Genomic DNA, 12,078 nt, shown 5'->3' with positions numbered 1-12,078 from the left:
AAATATAAACATAAACCTGCTCATGGGTGTGTTCATATAGGAAAAATGGGTATATGTGTATAAGTATACATCTATTCATATTTGTACTTACATAAGCAAATATACATATACATATATACATATATGTATATATATATATATATATATAATATACCTATTTTTATTTATTGATCAAGGTATATTCCACCATCAGAACCATTATTTTGCCATTGTGTTTTCTTTAACTCACGTGAAGAATTTCACATTCATTTCAATTCAATTCAATTTTAATTAAATTGATTTCATTTAAATTCATAATAATAAAATACTGACAATAATAAAACCAATAATAAAAATTATTATGCAAAGTTTTTGCTGTCAAAAGAGAAAATCTGCATTAGGAAATCAATAATCAATTTATTACAATTCATGCATGGCAAATAGATGCAAATAGGTGACAATAGATAAACACAAAAATATGAAAATGTTTTGGAAGAATATTATCTGAAGAATTAAAGTTCATACTCTGGTAGATGAAACTAGAAAGAAATGTTAAGAACAGCAAAATGGCAGGGGATATATAGATAGAAAAAGAGACAGACTAGCTAGGTAGAGAGATAGACAGATGGATGGATGAATGAATAATAGATGGTTTGGATGAATAGATAGATAAATAGATAGACAAAAATTGAATGGCTTCTAAAACTAGATTGGATGAATCTGATTGTTAACAAACAAAAATCTTTTCATTGAAATATTGGATTGTGTACATTTTTTTTAAAGTAGCATTATATTTAGATAAGAAAAGACTGAACAAATATGGATAAAATCAAGTTGATAAGTTGAGAAAGAAAGGAATGAAAAAGTAACTGATTCAGAAAGTTTCTTTTACTATTACTATTTTTTTCCATAATTATAACTTTTTATTGACAGAACCCATGCCTGGGTAATTTTTAACAAAATTATCCCTTGCACTCACTTCTGTTCTGACTTTCCCCCTCCCTCTCTTCCCCCCTTCCCCAGATGGCAAACAGTTCTATACATGTTAAATATGTCACAGTTTATCCTGGATAACCGAACAGTTCACTTGTTGCACAGGGAGAATTGGATTCAGAAGGTAAAAATAACCCGGGAAGAAAAACAAAAGTGCAAACAGTTTACATTCATTTTCCAGTATTCTTTCTTTGGGTGTAGCTGCTTCTGTCCATCATTGATCGATTGAAACGGAGTTAGATCTCTTTGTCGATGAAATCCACTTCCATCAGAATACATCCTCATACAGTATCATTGTTGAAATATATGATAATCTCCTGGTTCTGCTCATTTCACTTAGCATCAGGTCATGTAAGTCTCTCCAAGCCTCTCTGTTTTCATCATGCTGGTCATTTCTTACAGAACAATAATATTCCATAACATTCATATAGCACAATTTATCCAACTATTCTCCAACTGATGGGCATCCATTCATTTTCCAGTTTCTAGCCACTACAAACAGGGCTGCCATAAACATTTTGGCACATTCAGGTCCCTTTCCCTTCTTTAGTATCTCTTTGGGGTATAAGCCTAGTAGAAACACTGCTGGGTCAAAGGGTATGCACAGTTTGATAACTTTTTGAGCATAATTCCAAATTGCTCTCTAGAATGGCTGGATGTATTCACAATTCCACCAACAATATATCAGTGTCCCTGGTTTCCCACATCCCCTCCAACATTCATCATTATTTTTTCCTGTCATCTTAGCCAATCTGACAGGTGTGTAGTGGTATCTCAGAGTTGTCTTAATTTGCATTTCTCTGATCAATAATGATTTGGAAACTTTCATATGAGTGGAAATAGTATCAATTTCATCATTTGAAAATTGTCTGTTCATATCCTTTAACCATTTATCAATTGGAGAATGGCTTGATTTCTTATAAATTAGAGTCAGTTATCTATATATTTTGGAAATGAGGCCTTTATCAGAACCTTTAATTGTAAAAATGTTTTCCCAGTTTGTTGCTTCCCTTCTAATCTTGTCTGCATTAGTTTTGTTTGTACAGAAACTTTTCAATTTGATGTAATCAAATTTTTCTATTTTGTAATCAATAATGATCTCTAGTTCTTCTTTGGTCATAAATTCCTTCCTCTTCCACAGGTTTGAGAGGTAAACTATATTATGCTCTTCCAATTTATTTATAATCTCATTCTTTTTGCCTAGGTCATGAACTCATTTTGACCTTATCTTGGTGTACAGTGTTAAGTGTGCGTCAATGCCCAGTTTCTGCCATACTGATTTCTAGTTTTCCCAGCAATTTTTCTCAAATTGTGAGTTCTTATCCCAAAAACTGGGGTTTTTGAGTTTGTCAAACACTAGATTATTAAAGTTATTGGTTGTTTTGTCCTTTGAACCTAACCTATTCCATTGATCAACCAGTCTATTTCTTAGCCAATACTAAATGGTTTTAGTAACTGCTGCTTTATAATATAATTTTAGATCTGGTACAGCTAGGCCACTTTCATTTGATTTTTTTCATTAGTTCCCTTGAAATACTTGACCTTTTGTTTTTCCATATGAACTTTGTTGTTTTTACTATTACTATTACAGAAAATTCCTACTATTACTAATGATGTTTGCTTTGTTTTAGACCAGGTTACAAGATAGAAGAATTGGGGGATTGCTGTATGTATAGTTGATCTAGATTTTAATGAAACATTTAAAAGTTTTTTCTTGTAATTTTAGGAAGAAAAGAAAAAAAAATGGATCACACAATCACATAATTAGATAAGATACAGAACTTCTTGACTAACTTCAATTAGGAAGAGTCAAATTGAAAGAGTTTCTACATTGGAGTAAGCCAAAGAATTGTTCTAAATATTTTTACTGTTTAACAGTTATATATAGAAAGAGTCTAGAAGGTGATTTTTCTCCTGGACAGAAAAGTTCTTTTCAATCTTCTTCAACTTGCATAAGCAATGCCATTTGGATGGGGGAAAAGACCATAATGGGTAAGATAAAAAGCAGTTCAAGGAACTACTTTTCTTCCAGGCCCTTATAAGTGTATGGCATAATAAGGTCTAATAAGTAAAAAGAGTTCCCAACAATCAGTAAGTATGGAATAGAATTGAGGAAGTCAAAGGAAACAGTAGAAAAGAATTCAAAGAAGAATTCACAAAACAGGATGTGATCTTGGTCTGAATGTTATTAGCCACTGACTTCAAGAAGTGATTAAAGAGATATTATTCTTCTCCTTAATGAGGAGAGGCTTATTAACCATAACATTCCACAGTGGATGAGGACAGAATAGCAGATGATGCTCAAAATCTCACTGCAGTTAAAGACTGTAGCTTAGATACAATAAGAAACTAAAAGATCTTAAAGAAAAGAATGAAAATTCTTCCTTGAAGGGCAGAAGTATGCTAAAATAACAAACAAACAAACAAACAAAAACCTGGACTCTTCAGTGAATGAAGAAAGAGGTTGAACTAGCTGATTAACAGATCCATTAACAGATTAACAACAGGTTTTTTTTTTTTTTTTCTACAAGAGTGACTTACCAATATCAATAGGACTGGGGGAAATTAGATGGCATGTTAGACAAACCTGAAAATAATATGATAGCTGAATCGCAACTATAGTCAAAATATAAAGCAGTGAGAGAGAGGGAACATACCCACAAGACAGCAATTTAATGAGGTCAGTAGAAGACCTCAATCAGTCTGTTATGTGAGAAATAAGAATTTTCTATCCATTCATGTGCCCAGCACTTCTCACTGTATACCCTGACTTCCTCTTTGTAGCTTTACAGGGCTTCTATGTTACTCTCTTCTCAATAAATGTATCTATATTTGTGGAAGAATGAAGTCATGGCTCATAAGAAATAGTTTCTGTTATTTTATTATTATGATAATTATCCAAATAACTGTTTTGAATGTTATTCTCTGAGCTGAAGGGAATATATAATTATCTGGCCTCTCTCAAAGAGATCACCTTGACAATTGCCCTGCGGATTTGTTGGGTCTTAATGCTATAGATGACAGGATTCATTAGTGGTGGGAAGAGGATGTACACATTTCCCATCACAATGTGTATTATGGGTGAGGAATGCTTAGCAAACCGGTGCACGATGGACAGGCCCAACACCGGGACATAGAAACACAGGACAGCCAGGATGTGAGACACACATGTGTTAAGGGCCTTGAGCTGTCCCTTATGAGAAGCAATGGCCAAAACTGAGCGAAAGATCATGGCATAGGAGAGCAGAATGAAGAGGAAGTCTGAGCCCATGGAGAGTAAGATCACAGTCAAGGCATACAAACTATTGAATTTTGTATTGGAACAGGAAAGGCGGATCATATCCTGATGCAAGCAGTAAGAGTGGGAGAGGGTGTTATGGCGACAGTAGGAGAACCAGAGCAATCGTAAAACTGGAGGTATGATAAGCATGGTGCTCCGGAACCCCAATATTACTGTGATTTTCACCACCCGGGAGCTGGTGAGCTTGGTGGGATACCTCAGTGGGTTGGTGATGGCAACAAAACGATCATAGGCCATGGCAAAGAGCATGGCTGATTCCATGAAGGAGAAGGAGTGGACAATATAGAGCTGGAGGACACAGGCATAGAGGTGGATGCCACGGAGATCAAGCCACAGAACCCCCAGCACCGTGGGCATGGTAGACACACATAGGCCTAGGTCTGTACTTGCCAGCATTGCCAAGAAGTAATACATTGGCTGGTGCAGAGAGGGGTCAGTGCGGACAATGTGTAGGATTGTGGCATTGCCCAATATGGCAGCCAGATAGACTGAGAAGACTGGGATAGAGATCCAGTGGTGGGCCCACTCCAGGCCAGGGAAACCTGTCAGCAGAAAGTTAGAACTTGAATTGATAACCAGTGCAATGGACATGATGTCAGATTTGTAGAAGAAATGAGCATATATCCACTTGCTAACAAAAGGAAGTTATTCTTAGAATCAAAGAAAATCAAAATTAAAGGTACTTCAGAAGTCCAACTTTCACCCCATTAAGGCTGATTTCTATTGTGCATGGGGCAAATGACTGTCCAACCTCTGATTGGGATCCTCCAATGAATCCACTACTCCCTGAAGTTGTTTCTTCCATGTTTAGATGACACTTTTTTTTTTTGCTAGCAAATTAATCCTGTGTTAAAATGAAATCTCTCTCTTTGCAGTTTCTATCCTTAGCTCCTTGTTCTAACCTCTGAGGTCAGGAAAAATAAATCTAATATTTATACCCATTATAATCCTTCAAATACTTGAAGATTAATGCATACTCTTCCAAAAGGATGATTTACCTGACAATAATTCTAGTAGGCCAAAGAAGAAATGAAGCAAAATTTGTCAAGAAATTAAGTGCCTAGATTTCTTGAGACAATATTTCTGACATCAAAATACAAATGTGAACTTAACTTTGGGAAAGGGAGGGGCTGTACTCATGTATAGCATCCAGCTCCTTGCAGGTTTTCCTGAGACTACAATGGCATGGAGGCAGTAGTAATAGCTATTTTGAGATTAGGCATTATAAAGCTCTTAGTGTGTACTGACTGGCTGGAATGGGTACAAGAAAACTGAGTTTCTTGACTTTGCCTATTCATGATCAAGAATAATATTGATACTCAGAATCACTTCACACTTGGAACGCCACGTATCTCAAGTCTATCCAAAGTAATATGCATTGTATCTTTTCTCTTCAGCCTTGTTACACAAGTCTAAATATTTGTCTGTAGAATCACAGTGCAGTTCCATTAGCTCCGGGACTCTAAGAGAAGAAGACAATAAGGAAAATGAGCCATAAAAAAAATCTTGAATACAGAATTCATAGTTTCTTGAAAGAAGATTGGGAGAAAATTCAGACTAGGAAGTGATAATGGGAAGTATGTCTATGGCCAGTGTCTTGATGAATTGAAGTACAAGATAGGCATCTCTGATAGAAGATTTGTCCAATACCACCATCCTTAAATTGGAGTCTATCAATGATTCCTTCTCAGAACAAGCTCCTGCTGAAAGAGAGATAAATAAATACTTTTATTTTTGCAAAACATCAGTCCATATCCTCTCCATTAGGCAAGCTGAATTTTGGCCAATTTGCATTCTTTCATTACCTTATTGTCCTTATATAAAATCAACTAATCTTTAGTAATTAAGCCTTGTCTGATTGTGCCCCTTTAGAAATATTATGTGGGGGCCCAGAGGGCAGAGAAAAGGCAAGAATTTGACTGAGCTCTTTGAAATTCCCTTATAATTTTTAAAATAAGACCTTGAAACAACTTCTTGAAACAATTTTCTAGCCCAGCTCAACTTAAAACCTAGTAGGAAAGGTTTGTCCCACCAGAGTAGGAAAGCATAGCTCAGCACAGGTTTTGCCCAAACAAATCAACAGTGGCTTTGGGCATGACTGAATCAGAAGCTTCAGGTTGGCTCCCAAGGTCTTAGCCCACAGATGGTGATCTCAGATTACTGGTCACAAAGAGATTATAAGGATCTCTTTGCTTCAGAACTCTCTTGCATTTCCTTTATGCAGATCTGGATCAAAGTTCTAGATCACAGTCCCAGGGCAAGGAGAAGCACTAGCACATCAGAATTTGTAACCTCAGGGGTGTAGGGACCCTGGACACAGTTCTAAGGTGAAAAAGAATGTTTGTGGTCACATTTAGATCAGAGCATATGCCAGAAGAGTAGTAAATGCATACCATCATGGAAGAACTGAAAACTCACAGATCCCCTGAACTAACTGTGAAATAAGTTACTCAAACAAAAAAATAAAATCCTGATACTTGAGACAATATTTCCTCCACACTGAGACCAAAACCTGTGCAAGTTTACCATAAAGTGAAAGTTATAAAATAGACTGAGAAAATGAGCAAACAACAAAAAAAGCATCCTTACCATAGAAAATTACTAGGGTAACAGGGAAGATCGAAACACAGATTCAAGAAAAGACAACAAAGTCAAATTGCTACCAAAGCCTCAGAGAAAAATATAAATTAGTTTCAGACCCTAAACAATTCATGAAAGAGCTCAAAAAGATTTTGAAAATAAAGTAATAAAAGTAGAAGAAGATAATTTTTAAAAATGAGAGGGATACAACTAATTAAATACATACATACATAAATAAATAAGTCAATAGTTTGGTAAAGTAGGCCCCAAAACACTGAAAAAAATAACAAATAAAAAACAGGATAGGCTTAATGACCAAAAAGAGGGAGACACAAAAATCCTCCAAAAGAAAGAACTCATCAAAAATGCAGTATTGATTGTAGTGTATACACACACACACACACACACACACACACACACACACACATCCAATGAAGAAAATGCTTTAAAAAGCAGAATTCACCAAATGGTAAAGAATATACAAAAAAAATCACTGAAGAAAATAATTTCTTAAAAATTAGAATTGGGGGGTAACTAGATGTGCAATAGATAGGGTACCAGCCCTGAAGTCATGAGGACCTGAGTTCAAATCCAGCCTCACACACTTAACACTTCCTTCTGAGTGACTGTGGGTAAGTAATTTAACACCAATTACCCCACCCCAAGAAGAGAATTATGCAAGTAGAAGTTAAGAACTTTATGAGATACCAAGAAACAATAAAACATATTTATATGAGAAAAAAATTTGAAATGTCACATTAGAAAAACATTATCTGAACTGATCAGAAAATTGATCTGAAAAAAATCAAGGAGATATAATTTAAAAATTATTGAACTATGATCTGAAAAGCTATGATGGAAAAAAAAGAGTTTAGACGTCATATTTTAAGAAACTGTCAAGGGAAATTGCTCTGATATCCTAACTCCAGAAGGTGAAAGGATATTGAAAGAATCTGCCAATTATCTCTTGAAAGAAATTTTAAAAAAAGCTTCAGAGTTTTTGAATCAACTAGAAAATATTGCAAGCAGTCAAGGAAAAAAATAGAAAATTAAAAAACATCACAAATAAACCAATAATTCAGGTATCATGAAGCTGCAATTAAGATGATACAATATTTAACATCTACATTAAAAGAATATATTCTAAAGGGCAAAGAAACCAATGTAACAACCAAGAATCACCTACCTAGCAAAAATGAATATAATCCTTCAGGACAAAAATGCACATTTATTGAAGTAGAAAATTTAAAGCATTCCTGATGAAAAGATCAGAAATGAATAGAAAGTCTGTCTTTTAAATAAAATATTCAAGGAGGTCAGAAAAATCATAAGGAATTCATTGAATTAAGTTATTTACATTCCTACATGGGTAGCTGACACTTGTAACTCTTTTTTTTTAATGTCAATATGTACTTTTTAAAAATTAAATCTTTTTTATTTTCAAAACATTTGCATGGATAATTTTTCAACATTGATCTTTGAAAATCCTTGTGTCCAATTTCCCCTTCTTCTCCCCCCCTGCCACAGATGGCAAGCAATCCAATATATGTAAAACATGGTAAAATATATATGCTAAATCCAAATCCAAATTATACAATTATCTTGCTGCACAAAAGAAAAAAAAAAACAAACCAAAAAGGAAAAAAAATGAGAAAGAAAATAAAATGCATGTAAACAACAACAAAAATGTGAAAATGCTATGTTGTGATCCACACTCAATTCCCACAGTCCTCTCTCTGGATGTAGATGGCTCTCTTCATGGCAAGATCATTGGAACTGACCTTAATTATCTCATTGCTGAAAAGAGCCATGCCCATCAGAATTGATCATTGTATAATCTTCTTGTTATCACGTACAATGATCTCCTGGTTCTGCTCATTTCACTTAGCATCAGTTCATGTAAGTCTCTCCAGGCCTCTCTGAAATAATCCTACTGATCATTTCTTATAGAACAATATATATTTCATTTGTAATTCTTTAAGAATTTTCTCTTATTAGAGAAATTAGGAGTATAAATAACTGTACAATTGTAAATAGAATGTTATGAAATGATATTTAAAAAAATAAAATTAAGGGATGAGAAAAAGAAATGCACTGGGAAAAGGGGAATAGGCAAGGTAGAATGCAATAGGTTATCTCACAGAAAATCACCACAAAAAAGTTTTTACAGTGAAGAAGAAGAGGAAGGTGAAAAGAACACTTGATCTTTACTTTCATTGGGATTGATTCAAAGAGGGATAATATAAACTCACTTTAGTATTGAAATTTATCTTACTCTCCATGAAAGTAGGAGGAAAAGGAAAGAGAAACAGGGAGAGATGGTAGGTGGAATGGTGGGTTGGGGAAGGCAGTAGCCAGAAGCAAAATATTTGAAAATGGATAAGAGGAAAAGAAAGAGAGAGTAGGATAAAGAGGGGAGGAATAGGATAAAGGGAAATACACAGTTATCACAAGTGTGATTTTTTAAAACACTTTCTCTTATAAAGGAATCATTTCTCAAATATATAGTGAACTGAATAAAATTTATAAATATAAAAACTATTCCCCAAATGATAAATGATCAAAGCATATAAATAGGATAAAATAATTCAAAACTACATATAATTATATTTTAAAAATGCTTTAAATCACTACTGATTAGAGAAATTCAAATTAAACCAACTTAGATGTACTAACTCATACCTATCAGATTGGTTAATTTGATAGAAAAGGAAAATGACAAATGAAAGGATGTAGGAAAACTGAAGCCATTGTTGCTGGAGTTTGGAAGTAACAATCATTCTGTAGGAGAAATTTGGAATTATGCCTAAAGGACAATGAAAGTGTTCATATCCTTTCACCAGGAATACCATTATTATGTCTGTATCCCAAAGAGAAGAAAAAAAAGGAAAATTACCATACATACAAAAAGATTTGTTGCAGCTCCTTTAGTGGTGGCAAAGTATTGCAAATTGAGGGGATGTCTTATCAATTAGGGAATAGCTGAATAATTTGTGGTATGTGATTGTGATAGAATACTATTATACTATAACAAAAGATGAGTAGGTTACTCTTGGAAAAACCTGGGAAAATTTACATGAACTGATCAGCAAAGTAAATGAGAACCAGGAGAACATTGTACACAATACCATCAATATTGTACAGTGAAGAATTGTGAATAACAGCTTTTATCAGCAACACAATGATTCCAAACAATTTTGAAGGATTTTTGGTGAAAAAAATGCTTTCTATATCCAGAGAAATTGATGGAGTGGAGGTCAAAGCATTAGTAAAAAAAAATCATTATTTTTCTTTAATTTTTTTTGTCTTTTTTTCCAGAACATGATTAATATGAATACATACATACATATATATATATTCATGACTGTATATATATATATATATATATATATAACCTATATCAAATTCCTTTCCTTTTCAAAGATGGTTGAAAAGATGGAGGAAGTAAAGAGAGAGATAGAAGTTATATCACTGTGTTTTCAGACTTGTTATTAGCTACATTTTTAGGAGTATTTCCCCTCTGATTTACATCTGGCTTGCTGCTTTCTTCTTGGAATCCACCTCTAAAAACTCACTCCTCATCAATTTTGTTTAGCTTACCCCTAAGCCTACCTGTCGATGGCTTTTATTGCCTTGAATAAAAACAAATAGAGAAAAATGAAAGAAGTACCTAAGAAGAGTGTAATAATGAAAAGCAGCTAAATAGAAAGGAATAAATAAAGAAATACTAATTAAGGACGGGAGGCATAGAAAGCCTTAGGTTTGCCCTTTTGGAAAGTGAGAAAGATTAAATTAAGGAACTGTCTTTGATGGAATGCAGTCAAATGTTTGATCTTGGCCAAGTGCTTTTGGAGATGGAGGAAAAGATGTGGCTTGAATTATCTAGCATAGTTAGAGAAATGTAGGCTCCATGGCATTGCAAGATATATGGGATTTGGTGGAGAGAGCTTAGATTTATAGAAAAAGGGGAAATGTCTAGGCTATTCAGTGAGAAGGACCCAGAGAACTTCTTTTGCATCTCCTTCTGGCAATTTCAGTGATGCAGTAGATATTCTGCTGGTGACAGTCAAATGTATATGAGGTCATTTCCTTCCTCAAATACCTACTAGTCAAATGATTTTAAACAAGATTTTAATTTATCTCAAAGTTTCCTCAGCTATAAAATGGGGTAATGATATTATCTACTTTACAAGATTATAATGACAAGTGATATGATAGAAGCAAAATGTTTTGCACCCCTACAGCACTCTATGAATGTGGAGCTATTATCATCACCCTCACCACCATCACCATCAGCATCATCCAAAAAAGAATCAGGTTAGATTAGTGCATCACTACCTAAAGCCTGTTCAGCTTCTCCCCTAGGAAGCATAAAGGGAGGCATAAAGAGAAACCCAGTTTGGAGAGCAGAGAGGAACATGAAGCCGAGTTATAGGGAAGGGAGACAATGGAGTGAATGGGAGTTAGGTGAGTAAAATCGTTTAAGAAGGAAAGATGGGGAATTTTCACTTAATAAGAAATGGAATAAAGTTAAATCTCAATAAGATGCCCGATAATGCCTCTTTCCTTATCTTTCCACACCTGCTTTCATCCCTGGAATCCTTTTTCAAAGATCAGGAAGATAAAGATTGAGTAATTTAAATGCCTATATTAAGTTGAGTAGCAGCCTCTACCCTCAACTCGAACACTTGGTAGATCTTTGATGAGAAATGGGTCAAAGAATCATGGGATTATAGAACAACAGAACCCAGAAAGCACCTGAAGGGTCATTTATTCAAAATATCTTTTCATAAATACTTAATCTGGACTAGGGAAGAACTAGGAATTATCCACGCTATACATACAGCTAATAGGCAAGGGATTTTTCTGCCCCACCAGGCTTTTTTTGGAGTGGGGGGAGGGAGAGTCTTTGGGTGGGCAGCTAATTGACATTGTAGATAAAGCACTAGGTATGCAATCAGGAAGATTTAACTTTCTGTGTTCAAATTTGTATTCTGATACTTACTAGTTGCTAATTAGTAGATGAATGGCCTTAATTTGTTCAAATTTTGCACAACTCATTTAAACCTATTTGCCTTGATTTTTTTTTTTCTTATTGGCAAACAATTTCAGTATTTTTGCCAAGAAAACCTCAAATGGGATCCAAACTGATGAACCCAACTGAAAAACAAGGCTCCTCCCCCTGAAGCGAGGGAACAGGGAATGGTTCAATAGTGAGTTGCCTT

General features: G+C 34.6%; 1 protein-coding gene across 1 annotated transcript; it reads right to left on the bottom strand.

Annotated features, from left to right (window-relative positions):
- Window positions 1-3,919: 3,919 nt before the first annotated feature.
- Window positions 3,920-4,864, bottom strand: LOC127555333 (olfactory receptor 51V1-like). Its single transcript, XM_051987561.1, has one exon. It carries the CDS (start codon window positions 4,862-4,864, stop codon window positions 3,920-3,922), a length of 945 nt encoding a protein of 314 aa, XP_051843521.1.
- Window positions 4,865-12,078: the final 7,214 nt, after the last annotated feature.

Source organism: Antechinus flavipes, chromosome 3 (genome assembly GCF_016432865.1).
Source record: "Antechinus flavipes isolate AdamAnt ecotype Samford, QLD, Australia chromosome 3, AdamAnt_v2, whole genome shotgun sequence".
In the NCBI taxonomy this organism is placed as follows: Eukaryota; Metazoa; Chordata; class Mammalia; order Dasyuromorphia; family Dasyuridae; genus Antechinus; species Antechinus flavipes.
This window is presented reverse-complemented; position numbering and strand designations above follow the sequence as displayed.